The sequence below is a fragment of the Ylistrum balloti genome, unplaced genomic scaffold, assembly GCF_031769215.1.
Source record: "Ylistrum balloti isolate Yb309-2 unplaced genomic scaffold, AGI_CSIRO_Ybal_v1 Utg369764, whole genome shotgun sequence".
Lineage (NCBI taxonomy): Eukaryota > Metazoa > Mollusca > Bivalvia > Pectinida > Pectinidae > Ylistrum > Ylistrum balloti.
In genome coordinates, this window is record NW_026781961.1 from 1,463,349 (window position 1) to 1,484,792 (window position 21,444).

Here is a 21,444-nt window from a genome sequence, read left to right on the forward strand (position 1 = left end):
TGGATGCCTACATTTTGAAAACCAAGGAGGCGAATAAGGAATATCAATGTTTGACAAAATTGTCAAACACAAGATGAGGAGGTGCACCTATTTCAATATGAGTAATGATTTAGTAGATCGACAGGTATATATGTTAATATGTTTAACATGAATCATAGTCGATGAGAGGTACCAAGCCAGAATGTGATAATCAAATAACGGAATGTGGGAACTGGAATTGATAGCAATGACGTTATATATCGCAAGGATTGATATACAGAAAATTTACCTAAGACATAACCAATACTTCTTTGTACGGTTGGCTTTGGTTTTAACTCAATGACATCACATTTACTCCAATATCAAAGTATATGATTGTAGAGACAATTGTATACTTACTCACATACATATAGTTTTCTATTTGAAAAAAAATGGATATATATATTGCAGATGCAAATTGAAAGCAATATTAAATTTTGAAATAACCACAATTAACCAATAATGATAACATTTTGTTGGCTGGTCATCAATAGATTCCTTCCCCAGCCATGCTGTAAGCTTTCCAGTTAGGCTAGTTGTCAAATATTCGTAATCAGATTAGGCTAGACAGGGTCAACAGTACCACCCGCTATGTATGTCACTTTGTCATTGTTAGTACTTGTAAAGGTCAATGACTTTACATTCCAAAAAGACTATATCAATTTTAGATCTGGTGTATATGTATATCATAGTTTAGACAACCTCAGGTTTAGTCAACTAATACGCGAATATTCATTTGTATTGTCAGAACTTGAAAACTTGTACATTATGAACATATGCAAATATGTCATTATGCATTCTTAAAATAAACCTTCTAAAGAATTATTTTCAAAATGGGTGACAATAAAAGCGATAACCAATGTTTTCTACAGAAACAAGATAATACCCTCACTTGTTTAAAAGGCAATTGAGGGCGCCGTCTTGTTTTGCTGTAAATATTTGTCCATGTAACATTTTGCCAAATATGTGATATACCTTGGTAAATATTTATGGCAGTGCCAGTCAGAAATCGATTGTAATGCCACAATATGAACAAATTTTACGTCTTAAATTGAAAAAAGCTACCTACGTTGGATATTGCCCTTTACGGTTTGACTTTAAACATATTTAAAAAGATCATATACACATAATCATAACCCATATTCTAATTCAATAAAACTAGAGCAAAATATAAACAAAAGAAAGATTTGCACCAAAACTCCTGAAATAGTACATGTAAAATAGGACCAGGTAACAATGTTTCTTTTATTATTTGACCGTGATTTATCGAGCATATAATTGCTTTCAATATCAGACAAACAAAAGATTATAAAGTAAGACGATTTAAGGTTAGCCAATTAAGATCACTTATATTTACATGGTTAAACATATACTTACAGCATAATACAGTAAGTAAACACCAGTTAGTTATCGTCTCAATTCTAGTAATGTTTTATATGCTTACAAGTTGTGATGACCTGAAACAAGTGACACAATTAATGTGTAATGATAATGATATTTCAAAATGATACGCATTGGCGATAACAGGCATGAATATTTTGAGGTCGGGTGGCGCGGTGGTAACGCACTCGCCATTCAACTAGCCGGAGTTCGATTCCAAGAACGGACATGTAAAGGTATGGTTCACCTGCCCGACCACGTGGGTTATCCCCTGGTTCTCCAGTCTCCTCCCATAGTTAGACTCCCCGTGTGCTTCCATTCAAACCAACAATGGTGATTAATATAAGCTGAATGCTTGTTTCGCGTTTGTTGTAAAAAAATAAAGTTTATAATTATTTGTGTTTATTTAGGACACATAAAGCAATACTTTGTACTATAAAACTTAATCACACTTAAACTACAGCACGTACACAGAACAAACTAATATTTTTATTATCATTTCAACTACTAGTCTCCTTCGTAATCCGTCTATCCTGCTTAAACAATGTTCTATGTCTGGCTTAGGATAGAGAAATTATTTAAGGCGTTTTGCCGTAAATCTTATGAAGTGGTTGGAAGAGGATAAGTGTTTTTCGTCTGGGTATTTATAACAAGATTTGAATCATATAATGTCGTCCTTATGAAACAGGATATTATACAATTAAGTGCTTGCAGAATATTTGTTTTTATTTATTTCGTGCATAATGTATTTATCTGATTTCTCGATTATTTTGTGCTTACGATTAAAAGAAATAAAACTACTTCCCCGCTCTATAACGGAGCATAACGAAATTACGGTAAGGTTTTATAATAAGAGTTAAGAGACGGAAAAAGAATTATTGGGATTAAATGTCACTTTTGTAGTTATTCTTAAAAACCACGGAAATATGCAATTAGTTGGTATGAGTAAGAGAAAGCATATGACCAACGCATGATCTTTATCATCGTTACATATTAATACTGCAGTATCATTGTAACAATCACACTACATGAACGTGCCAATGAATAGAAACTTCCTAACAAAGAAGAGTGAAATTTGGAAGGCACGATGACATATTCAATGAGAGTCTACAAATAAAAGGAAAAAAGTGAAATCACAATGCGAATCTCAATACTCCGACAAAATACTTAAATACAAAGGTGGTTTTACCTGTTATTGACAATTTCCTGTCAATCCGTGGTCGGCAATACGTTTTAATTTTACCGTGATATAAGAATGAACACGAGCTATTTACTTCTGTAAAACACGAAGTGAATGACACTTTAAATAGATTTTAATAGCAATGAGACTGTTATGGTGATATCAAATGGCTCCTTGACTTTGCAAATTTACACGCATCATCAACTCCATTCAGCTAAGTGTATTTGATTTCAGGAAGAGACATTCGTCATATATGTGAATATGCTGTCATTTAGGAGTTTGTTTAGAAAACAGCTATAAAGTCCGTTGGTGTCATTATATAGACATATGACTGATCTGCTGAGAGGAAAGTACTTTCACCTATCTACAATAAGCAAATTAAGTCAATACTAAATCATATTAAGAATCTTTAAGTCGCATTTTGAACAATGATGCTAACCAGTCATTCAATAACAAAGCTTTACCAAGTAGATAGCTTATACCTAGCCAGTGTATTAAAATACCTCATATTAAATCAAGGACGAATGTTCATTTTGTAAATATTAAAGATTTGAAATAGTCGACCACCAAATGATATACAGAGTACTTCATATCGATTAACTGGACGACTTTCCATATAGGTTCTTTATATAAATAGAAGAATATATTTCATTGATTTGGCTTTATAAGTGGTCGCCTTCAAGAGATTTATATGAAATTTACAAGATCTCTGAGCATAAACATCTATTTTCACGTCATTGGTGTGTTATGCTCTGCCTTTGGTAAATAAGGATATATATATATATATAGATATGTTTGGAAATCAACCATGCTTCAATGTCTTTGGTAAATACTAGTATATACCTAGTATGCCTGTGATGTGGTTTTGTGACTATTCACTGTAAGTATCACATTAAGGCAGGATTAAGCTTTCCTTCTTTAGAGTCTTATAACACTTTTCATCAATAAAGAAAAGATCAGGTCATGATTTTAATGTCTTTATTATTCATGTCTTATACCTGGTATGTCAAAGCGTATTCCTGATAGAATTTCCTTCCCACAATGATAGAAAAACTGTGAGAAATACTATGTTGCAACTTTATCAATGAGTCTTTTTGTGCCATGGGATAAAAATTGGAAGCTAAGTCCGTAGCTCTGCAGACCAAGATATGACATATCTAGTGTTTGAACATGTGGTGCTGCGTAGGTAATTGTCAATCATTGTATCAGCTTGCAAAAGAACGACGAAGTGAAAAGTCTTCCGATTCAACGGTGAAATCGTAGATCAAACAAAGATTCCTTTGTGAGATTAAAGCGTCCTTCAGACTTCTGATAGCAAGCACTTGTGTATCATATTAGTGTTTGTAATGTAACAATACTTAAGGGTGTAAAAAAGCGTTTTGTAATATTACGACGTAAATTGGCCTGGTAAAAGATCTGGATTGGATTTAATATATTTCAACACGAGACAGTCGATAAGTTATAACTCACAGTGTATGGAAATGAGTGTAGTGGTGACATGAAGTCAATCACTGTTAAATCATGTCATAGAATCTGTTACAAATACCGGACGATATATCACATGAACGGATGAAATGTGAAAAGGAACATGCTGTGTTAAAGGTATTTCCCTGTAACCCTTCGACAGTGAATAATTCAGAAATTTTACACCGTTTGGATAATATTTAACACTTCGAGAAGTATTTTTAGAAATTTATAAAAAAAAAAAAGAAGAAACCTTCGATTTCATATTATTGATGTACAGCCATCATGCAGCTGTTATTGGAACATGGTACGCACTACATTTGTGTGTAGCCCATAGATTATCTCATCATTCCCGGTGTACCAGTTCTTTCATTGCAGATTGAATCATCCTGCCATTACGGTGTGTTACTTTAATGTATAAGATATTGAGATCGCAGTTGTAAAGTCAATGGATATTCTTCGCCTGTAGAAATAGTTGTGGACGAATTCTATATGGTCACCAAACAATACACTGTGACAAATATATATACTACGTGTTAATGAAAGGAGATTGACGACGCATTACTAACATAGTGTCAATGGAAAGACGGCTTAATATGGATTTGGACCTCCTTCCAGTGTCCCTTGGTGAGGGGGACAAACAATTGCTTCTAAGGTTAGTGGGGTAACTTAATTTAATGAAATTTCCAATATTCCTTTCCGTCTCTGCACTAAAGTATATATATGTGTGTATATATATAAGAGTAGGCACTTTCCTTTTACTAATGTAAAGTCAACAAGTTCTTCCTAGTTATCAGCTAAATTTTCTCTTTTAATAAATCTACAAAAGACATACCTCCTTGAAAAGTTTAAATGAGCCCATATTCATTAAGGGTCGAGAGGGGTTATTTGGCTAGCTGTGCACTCTTGTATGCTCTAAGAATCTGCTATTGAAGGACTGATGCAGAACTTGATTTTTGTCTTTTCAAAAGATCTTGAGGGAAAGAGCGCATGCCGTGACGTATCCACTTAAATTATAAAGACCTGATCTTTCCCTTCATTTATCTACTTTACAATTACACCTTTTTAATACTGCATAACTATATTTTGTGTTTGAGACTTAATTAAATATGGTTTGCTTAAGGTGTTAAAAAAGAACCTGATCAAATATTGTGATTAGAATTAATCTAATACGAATTCAAATCAGGTATGCTTTTTACACGAAAGGGTAGTGCTGTTCATCATCAATTTGTGCCTAATTAGATTAAAATAATTCTTTAGATAAGCGCTATCGAACTACTGTGCACACGATGAATCGTTCGCCACACTTTAAACTTTACTATTCTTTCAAGTAGGCGAGATAAAACGGTGACAAAAGTTTGAAGTTCAAGCTTAAATATACGTTTTTATGCATCTAGAGCGAATTCAGCACTTGAAGAAAAGGGTATTTTGATGAGAGGGAGAAAATGTGTCTGAGCGATATGTTTCCCATTATACTGTATATTGACAGGAAAGGTGAAATCCAGCTTTTATTAAATTCTTCATTTAAAACTAATAATTTTTTCGTGTCATATAAACAAATCTGTAAACGATTGAGTCATACATGCTTGTGTAGTGTGGTATGTCAAACATGCACCGGGTTAATGATGTCTTGATGCATATTGTATACTATTTCATTTGTAGTATTTCTAATTAGTTATTAAAGACATGGACTCTTCAAGACTCCGATAGCGGTTACCAAATCAACATAGATGCGATCTAGAGATATCTAAGTACAAATAATAGAGAGGGATTTGAATTCATATTTGACTCTCTCGCGTATTAACGCGAAAATAAGCCCTTCACGAAATATAGGTGTTATACAGTATCTCGCATTAGATCTGCTAATATTAAAGAATATGACCTTTCATAGAGGAAAGAAGGCGTACAACTTGTTCTTTGGCCTACCTTGTTTACGACATCTGAAGTCAATGTCATTTAAAAGATAAATTAATCATGTAAACTATATAAACACCAGTATAATGATCTGAATTCGAAATAGAGCGAAAATTGATCACGTGTTGATCTTCGTTATTGAAACTTCTCCGATAAATAGGTCTTTATTTTCTAATAAAAAGACTAATGTAGCAATCTGATGATTGGTTTCTGTAATAACTGCCATTGATAGTGTCATTGTATCGTTCTTATCTGACACATAAACAGTTGTCAATTTATATGCTGGATCGTACCAAATACATTTAGTAAATAATATATGAACATATTGGGAGTTTATCTATAAAACATCAGGAACATGTGTATTCTCTCCAGCTTATTTCTATTAAATCATTTACTTATTTTGAATAAGATAAGGTGCGAGTCTCACTATATTTAATGGATATGATGATATATAATTCTAAGTTTACAAAACCTGGTCTATAATACTATTACTCTCACAGAAAAGTTCACAGATTTGAAATACTGTATAGCCATTGTTAGTGATTTACTATCTGTAGTCTGTTGAATTTATTGGGATACCGAAAATCAACTATAATATGTTGTTCTTCCGAACATGATGGTCATAATCCTGTACCAGTTGTGGAAATGATTGGACAGACATAGAAGCAAATAATGTGGTGATCTGAGTCCTTCAATGAACATGTCTGACTATTTTTGTAACGTAACCATGCAGTTACCAATTATAACTGATCATTTTTTTCAAAAGCACATGATTTTGCAGGTTCGAGCATCAACATACATGTAGTGTGTACTCGGACTTAACGGATTTAGAATGAATAGTCACATTTTAAATTATCATTGTGCTCATTGCAATACTTCTAACTTTATTCTTGTGGACAATTACAAACAGTCTTTTTAAGATTAATTCCAGTAGCGATGGAAATGCATTTCTCAATAGTGTTCAGGATGTAATTGTGGTTCCTGATAAGCCCAGTTCTAGTTTGTGATCATTGAAAGTCTTAACGTTACTTTCTCTTTCTTTAAAGATTTGAATACTTACTGATGACCTAATCTGACGATTTAATCATTTAGTACGTAGCTGGTCTGATTTCGTAACGATATATCTATTTTAATCACTCTTCGGAATATCATATCATTTATCATTTACTGATTACATATGCATATTCATCAATAGTGATCTAACCGCATTATCTCGAAGTCTACAGGACCAACGGTAAACCTTAAGTTATCCAAGTGTCCAACTTATACCAGCCATTTTTGTGTTTGATATCTTGTGGGGATCGATGATATACTTCGAATAAACGGGGTCTTCGAGTTATATGAGTTCAAGATAACGATGCTCGATTGTATCCTACATGAATAACCCCCTCACCCCCGCATTTCAGATTAAATTAGTGATGTATTTCTTGCCTATTCAGAGAACGGTTAATTGTAATAACACTTATCTGTCTGAACAATTTACGTTTTGTTTTGTCATTTACTCAATTTATTATATTACTTTTCTTTTTTCTGAACTGATTAAAATTGCTTGTTTAAAGGGTGAATTGGCTACCAGTGTCCCTGGGGTCAAAGGACAAACAGACTCTCCTACGGTACAGTGAACGTGTGATATGAATGGTGAAGGATGTGATATAATAATTATTGTTAAAAACATATTGCTTCTGAACTCTCGTGTTCTAAACATTAACTCAATATCATCATTTAAAAAGCTGTACACGGCGCAAGGCGTTGTTCGACGCCATGCTACAGAACATTTTGATTAGAAGCAATATACATGATGTACTTTTGATGATAACACGTTTTGATAGCCATATAAATGGTGATTTGTACTCACGTTGAAGATTTGTTTAAATGTTTGTACAATAATTTGTTGATGTATTGGTTTTTTACGGTGTGTGTATTAACTCCAATCATTAACATTGTGGTAAAGGGTAAAAGAAGGACTCCAAATGGATTTTTTTCTGATTATGGTCTGTATTGGAAACAAACTTCGTTTGTTGCATTGAACATATTTCAGTAAAGGTTCTATATGATAGATATAGGGTAAATTTAGGGTTGTTGCAAAGTTCTGTTACAATAACGGTGTACTTGTTTATAAGAAATCTTACAGGGTTGCTTTATGTTCGAACAGAATGGGAATGGTTACTAACTCATAAGCAATTATGAAGAGGTTTTGAAAAGAAATAACCGGATGTTTTACGAAAGATTTAGTAATCGGAACAAATAATACAAAGAAAACGCTTGTATCTATTGCCACAGTCTTCAAAACGTTTGTGTTACGTTTGCGACTTAATAAGACTTTGCGTAACTATTTTGATTTGAGCAGTTTAAACTAGCAAATGTGATTCACATTAATGTTTTGAGTTTGTTTGATGCTTCAATTACTGTAACGCTCGCCTTGAGTTTTATTCATATACCTGCATTTCTTAGCCACTTAACTCATACACCAACCATTGCCTCAGTCATCGAAACAACACTAATGGCACGTCTTATTTGGATATGAAGGTAGGTGTGATCACAAACGTTATATAAAAGAAACCCCATCTGCCCTAATTTCATGTCTCGATTATGTGGAATATCTACTGTTATCTTTCATTATATTTAATAATCATACGTGGTGCACTACAACCGAACCCCGTGTTGGAGTTCCGGCTCTAGATTATGTACTAGTCGGATCGTTTAGAAATAATTGAATTAATTGCTAAACTGACACGACCATAAATGCAGTTAAAACCACATGAACGTGGCATATGCTGCAAAATACGTTATCCTGCATCAAATAGAAGGTTTGAATTATTACACATTATCAATATTATTTGTGATCAACCCGATTCTCTGTTAAAAACCGATAACCGGAAATGGTATGATGGGTTACTTCCGGTCTAGAATCGTTTTGATGTTTAAATGCGATAGTTACTAGGATATCTGCCTAGTTACAATTATCGCTGTAATTAAACATCAATTATTCACATTAGTTCCAGTAATTGATTAAATCTGACAGGACTACGAATGGAATGAACTAGATATTATCATCTGACTAGATTTCTATTTCATCCATCGACTTGTGTAAAACGTCACGTGATTCGTGACCTCAAGTCCAAACAGCCTTCCTGAGACAAGGTTTACACGAGAACAGAAGAACATGTGAATTACACCTTTTAATAGATACAGTTATGGCAAGCAATAAATTAAACTGCATATTCTGCTATTTCGTCCTTCTAGAACTCGTCAGTGATACTACATCATACAACTGTTTCGTCCTTCGAGGACCCGTCAGTGATGCTAATTTTTGAAGCCTTTGAGGCGACTCAGGAAAATCCAAAGTCATCCAAAGAAAAGTCAAAGCTTAATGGGGACGTACACTAACCCCACAATTCAATAGATTTTGTAATGTTCATACATCAGTTAGATTTAGAACAATGCCAAGTACATGTGTTCATTCTGAACCATGCTACTATTCAAATGAATTTAAACGTGGAATGCAGGTAACGTCAAACCTCGAAAAAACACAAAGTTATGAAGATATATCTCGGAAAACACGTGTACAAGTTCTGTTTCCCGGTGTTCCCCGCTTTGGTGATTCCATCATCTGTGGAATGAATTTAGTTGAGATGGATGAAATGTATCTCTGTACATCTTGGGATATCTAAAAGCCTTGAGTATAAATGTACATTTTTTTCTGTCTTTTATTTCCACAAATCTGTTCTAATAGACAACAATATCATTATTTAGTTATGTTTTATGGAATACGTTTATTTTTAGAAATTACCTATTTCCATTTTCATATATTCATTAACTTTCTCGTAAGTTAGTGTATTGCATTCCTTAATTTAACAAATTGCAGTATATGTGACTAATCTACACGTCGAATTAAGAGTCGCTGCGTGCCACTTTTGGTATCAGTACACTGACATATCTTTAGGAAGAGGCGTTGATAACATTTTATGTAAAGCCATAAAACCAAATCAGGAAGAAGTTGTTGTCAAACACGTAATTTGCCGCAAAATCCATATTATCACCATAACATGCGAGATTACAAGGTGTGTCAATGTCATCTGTTAAATGTTGAACTTTGGAGTCCTCAGTGCATGGACCTAACAGGCAACATTATCTGTTACCATAATTGCATTCATATTGACTGTATACTGCCACCTGGTAACAGATTAAATTATCTTGTCACGGATATTACTACATTTGATTGCAGTGAAATGTGAGTTTTACAGCGAAAATTCTAGTGATAGTGCAAAAACAAGTTTGAAATATTTTCACTTATTTTTGGCCAATGAGCTCACTGTATTAGCAGTGAAATCATCAACTTCTTCAAAAGACCATTACCTGTAAAGGAATACAGATCAATAAAATGAGAGGACATTTTCACTGCAATGCATTCATCCTGACCCATCTGAATTTGACTGTACGAGAATTGCACGTGTTATATTGACCTTCTCGTGCTTTGAAGTGTTGCGCCTTAAATTAGAAACTACTGTATATTATTCGGCGAATTAATGATAAAAGAGCATGTCAATTCAAACAAGCATCTATGAAAGAATAAAACAAAGTAAAAAATAGAATATTTCTGATGAATAGCAATTATATTTAATCTATTGGAATAGAAATTTGTCGCTCGCGTAGAGGAATATATCCTATGTATTTCTGCCTTTTATCATGTTTTGCCATTAATGATATCAAAATATATCATTATATTGTAACATAACGACATATCTATATCATTCCGTTGTAACATAACGACATATCTATATCATGTCTTTGTAACATAACGACATATCTATACCATACCGTCGTAACATAACGACATATCTATATCATGTTGTTGTAACATAACGACATATCTATGCCATGCCGTTGTAACATGACGACATATCTATATCGAAAGCGTATGGCGATGTAATATTGGATTATCGTCAAACAATTGCCAGACATGTTAAAGGGCCCGTCCTCCTATATAGACGCTATCATTATTTTAATGTCTTGTCTAGATACCAGCAATTTCGAGATTATTTTGTGTTGGTCTGTTCTTTCCTTGGAGCTTTTAAAGGTAACCATTATTGGACTGAAGTAGGAAAAATTTCAATATACTGAAGATAATTGTTACATTATTCATAAACTTAATGTAATATATATATATTAAAATAATGTAATATATATATATTTAAAAAATCCTATCAAATCGACATGTTGTCGTTATATACATTTGGCCCAATTTACCTGTAGTCGATTTTCGTTTACAAAATAAACACGTATAGAATGCTATGGTCGATATAAAGACAATGGAAGATATTCGGGGAGACATGTTCTGTTGAGGATTTTAAACTTTCAACCACTTGCGTGATTTGTTGTTTATATAATCGTTTATTTCAAAATTGACTGGGTAGCCCGAAGACACACTTAACACAGATTAGCAAACATATTAAAGAATTAAATAAATTGATATTAGATATAAACTCATATCAATCATGCATAACTCTTGATCAAGTTTTTATGAAACTGTAAACGCAATATTTGATATAAATGACTTGTTAAAGTAAACATGTTTCGCATATAACAATCGCATTGTTAATATGCTACCTCTATCTGTGATTGAAATGTTCTGGAAGTTTGTCTCTCCATTTTTCTATTTTGAAATGGAAAGCTAACAAAGGACGTACAAGTAGCTATGTGTATACACCAAGTGTTGTACAGATTAAATTTCGCTTTTACGAGATTTCTTTTCTCCCCCATATCTACATACAAAAACATTCTTTGTATTATCACAAACAGTCCCAGAATGTTTTACATTTGTGTTAAATATTGATTTCCTTTATCATTATCATAAATTTCTCGCGTCACAAAATCCGAACACATCACAATATTTATGTATACGCTTAATGATTTCTAATTCTTGTACGCTATACGCAGGTCTTAAGGGGAACGAGTTAAAACCCTATACATACAAACAAAGCTCTCGAGATAAACATCAAGGATATTTTAAATCGTCGGGAAATCTTTAGGGTTGATTCTGATCTCTAAGGATTTGTGATTCGACTTTTTCTACAGGTCAGATTCACGGCTGATTATGTGGACGAAGTGATATATAATCTCACGCAGGTGCCCGGACAGGCAATTCCGGAATATTGTTTCCATATCATAATATCTGTGTATTTTTGATCTTAGTCGGAAATATTTCGATTGTCGATATTCAGATTATGTTTATGATATTTTGATCCAATAGATCATGGTTTATGCTGGAATTTTGATGTGAACTGCGTCTAATGTGTTCAATACTAAGCCAGTGGGATAATCGACGGAATCAACTTTCAGATATGGATCTTATGTTCCTGTATCAAATATCGTTTATCGATTTCTGCTGATTAACAGACGGTAAAGTACATGTACGTATTATGAATATACCAGCTTAATTTTTAACACGTCCACCACCAATGGTATGCATCAGTGCTCCGATACTGACAATTTCAGGACAGTTGGAGATTATGGTTTAAACACATATCGTCTGATCGATTGATATTTCACTAGGTTTCCTATTGATTTCATATGAACGCTTCATTACATCCAGATGTGTGATAAAAATCTACCGACCTAGGTTAGTGAAGTGGAAATCAGATTTTTTTTACGGACAAATGCTTATGAACTTTCATATAATATTCTCAACCAGTAATGAAAAGTGACAATTCAATTTTAATTCACATCGTTAAGAGGATCACGGGATGTTCTATACCGGATCACTTCCGGTTGTTTTGAAGATCATTTGGCATTGTTTTGAGGACCATGTGACGTCGTTTTCATGATCACGTGACGCCGTTCAGTGATCCTGTTACGGTGGTTAGAGGATACTGGATCGCGTGACGTTGTTAAGATCACGTGACGTAGATATGAGGGTTACAAACCATTTCTCACTGTGTTGATTGGCGTTGTTTTTAAGTAATATTTGTATGAAGTCACTTAATTAATTAAGTGTACGCCTCCTGACACAGCAGTTAGATAAATATCACGCCGATTTGTCACGTATATAAAGTGAAGTGATGTTTTGTCGTTGAACCCTTCGATCTACATAGCGTGTGACACGCGATTTATAGAAAAGGACAGTATTTTTAGCTTTCATTTAACATTTAGAAATATTGCACAGCATTTCAATAAAAACCAACACAAGTAGACAGGTGGATTTGAATTGGCCGATGAATGGACAATACTTGTGCCTTACATGCTGAAGAGAGCACAAAGGCGAGTTTGATAGCTGTGCTTAAAGACGTATTGTGTATGACAAGTGATGAAATGTCCCCATGAGAAATAGGATATTTAGTCTTCATACGATCAATGCTCAATGTACGTATTATTAACGACGATCTGTAAATAACGTAAATAACCGAACTCGTCCAATGAGAAACCATATCCTTTTGAATTCAACTAAATAAAAAAAACACACGGATTCCTTAAAGGTCTCACTGTCTGATCGTGGTCGAAGTGACTTGGTCGAAAAAATATCACACGGGAATTCATTTCAACCGTAATAACATAGAAAATTACTTAACGAACGGCCAATCTGTTTTGAATAGCGTGGCGATTGATAGACAAATGTGATACACAATCTATAGGAACAAGCTTACTATACCTAAAGCTTGTATTTGTGACAATTTTTAACGCTGTGTGAAAGCATAATGGAATATGGAATGGAAAAATTGGTCTTGTCATGTGGAACTGTATAGAAATTGAGATAAACACAAGTCGACGCTCTGTTTAGTTAAATGTCTGTTCTATATGTGTTTTACCAGGTGACATGGAACAGTAATTTCAGAAAGTAATTATTGTGTTATTAGCAGTCTTACTTGGGTGTTTATATTCAGCATTTATAGTAAATTACTCGGATTATGTGATGTGGAGAGGTATCAAAATTTCTACTTTTTGTGAAATTCGATTTTGAGGTTCAAATTCATAAACGATCAGTTGTTCGGGATGGCTGTACTTCCTTGTTGTTATAATGGAACAAAGAGCTGATTGTTGATGTTAAACTACTCATTTTCCCAGGCTGTTTCAAAAGTGATAGTCTGATATTTGGAAGAGTGTGCTTATCCATTCAAGTACTGGCAGGAGTTGGGATTTGAAAAATGTGCATACCTAATTAAGGTTATATGGAACCCCTTAGGAATAATACACAATGTAAATATATTCATACGCTTCGCATTATCAAAATAATGTTATTGACAATATCTTAAAATAGTAACACAATTGTATAATCTTTATCTATATGTGATACATTTCGATTGAAGTAAATTGCCTGACATGTGATAAACAACAATTGTACCTAGATGGTAATTATAAATTTAATTGTAAACTTACTTTAGAAAATTAATAAACAAGAAATGTCACAGTAAATAAATGCAATTTTATATAAATTTACTGATATCTGAAAAGAAAATGATTAATTTTCATTTGACGTCACATCTCAATATATTAGGTACATTTACCTTGTAATGTAATCAGGTCAAAAGTCAACATAGACCATTTAAGGTCAGTGCAGCTTTACAACGTCTTGAGCGAAACATGTATGCATGTCAAAAGTTTGACCTAAATATTATAACTTTAACTATAAGGTATCATGTCAAGAAAAGAGCGGACACTTGAATGCTTCCCTAATTTCTATCTTTCTGAAAATATTCGATATCAAACGAAACCCGTTTTACCATAAGGAATATGGTCTTTACGTCTAGAGTTAGCGCTCTAGTCATAAACCTGGCTGATTTCTAAATGTTACGCCAATAAAGAGAAAAAAAACGAATTCTTATATACAAACATTGAAAAATAGCATTAGAATGTCGAGTTTACTAGGTTCCTTCCCAAACGGAAATCTCGATCTAGTTTCAATCACCGACATGTCTACCCGTAACTCTCCATATCAGACCTAGCATGATACCAATAAGTTTATAACTCCTTGTTATAAATAGAAACATTTGGCGCTGCATGAAAAGTGAGAAATAGATTGTAGTGTGTGTTTGCATGCAAATTCAGTTCTAATTATAGATAGATCGCGGATGTATTTCATTTTTTGTGAACTAAAATCTGCATTTGTCACATCGAGTTTGAATAATCATACATTTTAATATTATACTGATTAAATATTATAATTTATTATATAAATTAAGAATTATAAAGATGAAAATATGTACATAATTCTAGTGAATTAAAACTTGTTAATAATTATATTAATGTTATTTATAATACTTATGTTAAAGGTTTAAAGTTAAATTGTCCTGATTAAAGAAAACATAATAAACAAATATAGCAGCTTTCATTAGGATATCAAACTAAAAATTGACAGAAGTTGCATCTTTTGAAATTATGAATAAAGAATAGAAATAATAGTTGTTTTTAAGTTAGGTAAATATCATAATGATTATAAAGGACTTAAAACTGAAGTAATTGTGTTCCCTGACCTGCCGATCATAATCATTATGAATAGATCTCTCCATTGTTCTGTTTCTTAATTACTGGACAATGAATTTCAGCCAGTAGACAACGGTCACAATGTCAGCTTCTGTTGCTAAACATAAAAGAATGAATCAGCCTGTACGAGAGGAGGGCTTGTCATTTCGTCAGGCAATTCAGCGCATGAAGAGAGAACGAATGTGCCAAAGCGAGATGATAGAGAAAGACAAACGTCTTAATCTCCCGAGGTAAGGATTCACCGAGTCTGTCTCTTTAACTTAGAAGGCAATTAATTTAAAAAGCGGTATATGTGCTAATTTTGAATATAGATTGTATGGATGGAATTCCCTTAGATGTCATTTGGAATGTTCAAACAAAAGAACAAGAAGAAGGCGACATTGAAATAGCATTGTAAATGTCAATATAGATATTGTTGTCAAACTGTCAACTTTTGACAACATTAGATCCCCAGATGTTTTCGAAGACTAATGGTAAAGAATCAGATTCAATGCTTAAAAGATAATGCGTACATTTTCAGTGTCTTATATGATGTGATATACCATATTGTTTTTAAATTATCGCGACGTACATTGGCAGGGTTATGGGTATTAACATACATGTTAAGGTCCTCTTTCATATGCCAAAATTTGTCTTTAATTAATACGATATAGATAAAGATTTTGTGTCAATGCCATATTAGCTCTGAGTTGAGGGCGTGACCTTGTTAATCATTGCTATGTGCTGTTTCGTGCGCTACATCTGTTCTTGTTTTGGTGTCTTAAGCCTTTAGGTTGAGAGTAAGTCTTTGTTCCTCAACGTATCATCGATGTATTACCATATAGACATTTGAGTTTAGTCTGTCTATCCTGTGCGATTTTGAGATTTAAGTATGTCCTTGTCTGATAAAGCTATCGTTAAACTCAACATCCCCAATATCATTCAACTTTAGAAGCAACGATTTCCACATTCGGTGAGTTTTATCCCGTTTTCTGTAATGTGTTGTTGGACGCCCGTTTTCACGGGTGTCTGTCCGTCCTTGATTTTCCTTTTGTCGGACACGACTTTGAATTGATCACTATGGCAAGTTCACATATTCTCCGTTTGGACCACGCATTACACTTGCTTGATTTGTGAAGTTTGAGGCACGCCCACTGTGTTTCTCTAGTAATGCACACTCTTGTAGTTCAGAAACATCAGTGCATATAAAACTCTTCTGGTAGGTCAGTGTTCTGGAATCGATATTGGTTTTTTTCATTTGAAAGGTTTTATTCCAGTTCAAATAAATGTGTCTATGGTTTCTCCATTTCCCTGGAATGATTGGTGAAAAGAAGAAATGAATACTCGTGTCGATATGTTATTTCCAGTTGGATGAGTGTTTAAAGTACATGCTCAGTGTGGTTTGAATACCACCGCTATACAAGGTGCAGATGTATTGATGTTTATATAGACAGTACACAATCTGATTCTTTGACTGGAGTGTTGTTCACATTCTTCAGCTGTCGACAGGTGGCGTGCATTCAGTCACGTGTCAATCAGTCTCGGTCACTAAATTTGCAGGGTTTTTCGTAAAAAGTCTTGTTGTTAAAGTGTTTTTAGATCAATCAGTGATATTTCTCTTTTTGACGTTCGAAGAATTTCATCAGAGAAACCCATCAGAAGAAATCTTCCCAATGAGGAACAATGCATATCTTTTCAAGACGTCGTTAGGCGTATGAAATCAGAAAGAATATTAAGGAGTGACTTTAACACTAGTGAAGGCGAGATCACTGAGACAAAATTGAAAGACAATGTTACCGCTCATGAGGGCGGGAAATCACAAACTGATGACGTAGATACAGACAGGTAAGAACACAATACGAACTACTTAACACCTGTGGTAATAACTATTCTATATCCATAACGTAGACTTTTTATCGTATTTTTACTGTTGAGAACTTCACTCTCTTTCTTTTTTTTTAAGCTGAAGCTTCTACTCTACACTCTTTGATGATTCAATTACTGCAATTACTGAAATGAATCGGGGGAATGGTTTATCTGAAATATGGTCTAATTTTATATGTTGATAGTCGTGTGTGGCATTCTTTGTGTCATTAGCTGGTATAGTAAAGACGTGGGTTGGGAAAGGGGGTGATCAATCTGTGTCATTTGTGATTTAATAACGAAGATTGTATCGTACTGTTGCCGCTACAATTCTAGAAACCGACGTTATGTATAATTCAAAGCCGCCATATATCTGTTATCACTTTTTAAGATCCATTATCAAATAGAAAAATAGCATATACCTGTTATGTGCAAAACACAGTAGTATTGATTTACGATTTTCATTGTTATCATCTAAGGGCGATAACTCTCATAAACTGTACAAATGTTTGTATTGTATCGTTTATCGTGATTTTTTTCCTTGTTAGCTTATAACCAATTTTTGATTGATCTTTAAGAAGAACAAAATGCATTACGATAATTAATGAGTGAGAGGTGAAGATATAAAACAACCATGTTAAACCACTACTAGTGTTGCCCAATAAACATTACTTTTCAGAAAGTTCGAAACTCAAAACTCTTTCTTTATAACCTTAGATATTTTATCATTCGATAGCAAGACTGGTGATAAACAATACATTTCTGCACGTGCTTTTCCTATTTGGTTTTCAAAAAAATCTAAAATTACTGACCGGGACAGGTTACTTCCAACACAAGGTCAATGTTTGACCTTATTAGAGGTCATCCAACGTCTTAAGGATTTTCGGACAACTGGAAACACTACCGTAGACAATGAATTGTCCAACACAATGGAAATTCCTCCGCCGAGGTAATCTCCTGTACAGCATGCAAAAACAGGAAGTGATTCGAGAGATGCGCATGCGTACTGAAGTTAATCCGTTTGCAGTTTTGCGATAACTACATTGTAATCTTTGATTTATTAAAAAAAAACTGAAATAAAATCTATATATCACTTTCAACTTAATATTTTAATGTGCATGATATAGCCCTTTGAATGTATATACAGTGCTCGAACGATAGTGGATCATTGTATGTCCCGATGCTTGTATGATTTTAGTGAAGTTTTGAACTCTTGTCCGTTCATTTCAGATTACTTTCTTTCATAATCATCTGAAATGGAGTTACGTGTATTTACAACAACTCTGACACAGTGAAAATATATGTTGATGACGATATTAATAACTTGACAATTTTGTATAACAAGTTGGGTGTTGAATATTTCTGGTAAACATTATAGAAATGTATGTGCAATGCACCAACTGTCTGTGTATGTGAGACTCGCATTGTACACTCACCATCAGAATGTGTATGTGAGAGTGTTATACAGTATCATACTACATTATAGACTGTGTATAAATATAAAAATAGTGTTATTACACTATATAGCAACCTATGTATATAATGGTGTTATTACACTGTATAACACACTGAGTATATAATGGTGTTATTACACTGTATAACACACTGAGTATATCATGGTGTTGTTACACTGTATAACAGACTGAGTATATAATGGTGTTATTACACCGTTTAATCTGAATATATCAAGGTAATAATACTCTACATAGAGCCTGCATGTTGCATGGTTTGATATTAATGTTTTACACGGTGTGCATCTCCCTTTCCCTGTCATCTGTCCCACCATGCACTATAAAAATGGCCGCAAATTACTCTTTATCAAAACGATCCCAGTTTGAAGCAAATAATAAAGATATGCGTGTACGGTTTGTGTCGTGTGCTACTACTGTTAATATCTTAATGATCAGGGACAAAAAGCGTTCTAATTGTCTTCAGTGTACAACAGGCAGGTGTCATATCTGACACATATAATATACCTCTAGCTGTTTCAGACCAACGATAAGAGAAATTATCATACTCCAGTATTTCCCTGCATTACGTATTTTATTTCCAATAAGGGTCCGAAACCAATCTTTTCCTTTTTTCACAATGTACTCCCTTTTTCTATCGTTTCACGACACTGTTTGGTAAACTGATATTAATGTTTTCTGTGCTTTCTTTAACACAACTTTTAAAGATTTCTTTGTGTGATTTATCCATTCATTACATTATATTCCACGCTGCCTCAATGCTGTTTGTCTTAGTTTCTTACTGTTTCATATAATTGTTTTTCATTAATTCAAAAGTTAATATTGATAAGAAGATAGTAATAAAGTTGATATTGTTAAAAGTAATTCTTTTAAAAAAATCACAAAAAATGAGCCAAAAATTGCTACGTATATCCCCTGTATATATTATTTATACATTTTGTACATTGCTAGTAGTTAAGACGATAAACTTCGATTTAGATTATAAAGTAAGAAAGTAACATGGAATCTGTGAGTATTTGTACAACCACTATATATATTCATGTAAGATTAAACTATCTACCTACAAACTATTTTTGAATATAGTACATGTTTCTTGTGTATACGGTTCACGTGTATTTGTTTAAATGATGTGTGATTTTTTCTTTCGTGTCGTCCTCAGGTTGATGGAGAGAACAAGTATCGACCCGCGGCGAGCTAGGAGTCTGCCATGGTTTGAGGACAGTCGAACGTCATACCAACATCACGCGGACTATCTCAAACGCCTGTCCACCCTTAGGGACGAACTTATCAACCAGGAGCATGAGAACCTGTCAAACGCTTTAGAGCGACTTAAACAGAGACAAAACGGAAAGGAAAACAGAACTACTACGCGACCACGTGACACAGATGCATTCGGGTTTGAGGTTCCACCCCGTAAGGCACTGATGACAACAGTTGAACAGTTCAAACGTACCCGGCCCAGACGAAGTCCTCCAAGGATTATGCCTTTAGAGGGAAAGCAAATTATGGAACCACAAGCGGTTTTCAAATCTCCTCGTAGCCCATTGCTGCCACCGTCGTCACTTCCGGTTCGAACGCCAGATGAAAGTTTTAAACTGAATCTACAACGGTTGATCCAGCCAACTTCTAGTATTCCAAACATTGGTCGAAAATCAACAACCTCTAACAAACAATTAGTTCTTGAAACATCCCCGTTACAGAAGAAGTCCACGCCACCTAAGTTATCCCCATATCCATTAGAACGGCATGGTCCATTGTACAAAGGTACACTGAAGACAGGGGGCCGTCTCAAAGGTCTTATCAGGCCGGATGACGACAAAGACTACGACGATTTACCAACGCCCGGTTTTCAACATTCTGACACAATGGACCAGGATAAGATGAGCCTGGAACAGCTTAAAGACTATTACTGTATATATTATCTTCCTACGAACACGCCCGTAGTTCCGAACGAAGACGACATGTCTTTCTACGGGGAATCCGTACATAGCAGTCGGAAATCCGAAGGGAGAGACAGTAGAAAACGAGTTAATGCCGTAGAGGGCAGGTCAATTATGAAGAGACTCGACAAATCGAAACATAGAACAAATCCTAGGCGCACGCCAAGACGTGACCGAAAAAACTATTCCGAAAGTCATGATTACGACTCGGATTATTCAGGTGGTACGCCACCTCCTGCACATAAGAAACAGATTGTTGTAGATATGCCAGCGATAGTGTTTAACACGGCAACCCCGGAAAGGACACGGATTGACTTCGATCCTCAGATAACGCCCCTGCGTAAAACTTATAAGCAAAATGAACTTCGTCAGAGGGAATTAAAAAACTTAATTGAGGATGTCAAAGAACTCAACTTACGGAACGACACGTTAACAGGGTTCTTGAAAAAAGCACCGGATGAATATCGGGAATAATGTACCGTAACTCTTAAGTTTTGGAATAACAGAATGATGCAAAGTACATGTTTTCGTTCAGACTACAAGTTAAGGTACATGTTCTTCAAAAGACATACTCGGCTAACTGGTGCTTGTTATCGTTTGTGCGAGACTGGGTAACGGAATAATTTGAAGACAGATTGGATTATCTCCCTTGTGTATACATTGCGTCTATAGACCCAAGACTGTAGATAAATTATTATTTTGAGATCAAAATCAATTAAGTTATCGGGGTCAGTTTAAAATTAATGTCATTGATATATCTAAA

At 34.3% G+C, this 21,444-nt stretch overlaps 1 protein-coding gene across 1 annotated transcript in view; it reads left to right on the forward strand.

The window, feature by feature from the left end:
- The window catches only part of LOC132543755 (uncharacterized), a 28,532-nt gene extending 7,377 nt beyond the window's left edge, over positions 1-21,155 (forward strand). Inside the window, exon 2 of the mRNA XM_060207278.1 lies at positions 19,901-21,155. Within this exon, the coding sequence (XP_060063261.1) occupies positions 19,901-21,155 (1,255 nt within the window). The remainder of the gene's footprint in view (positions 1-19,900) is intronic.
- Positions 21,156-21,444: the final 289 nt, after the last annotated feature.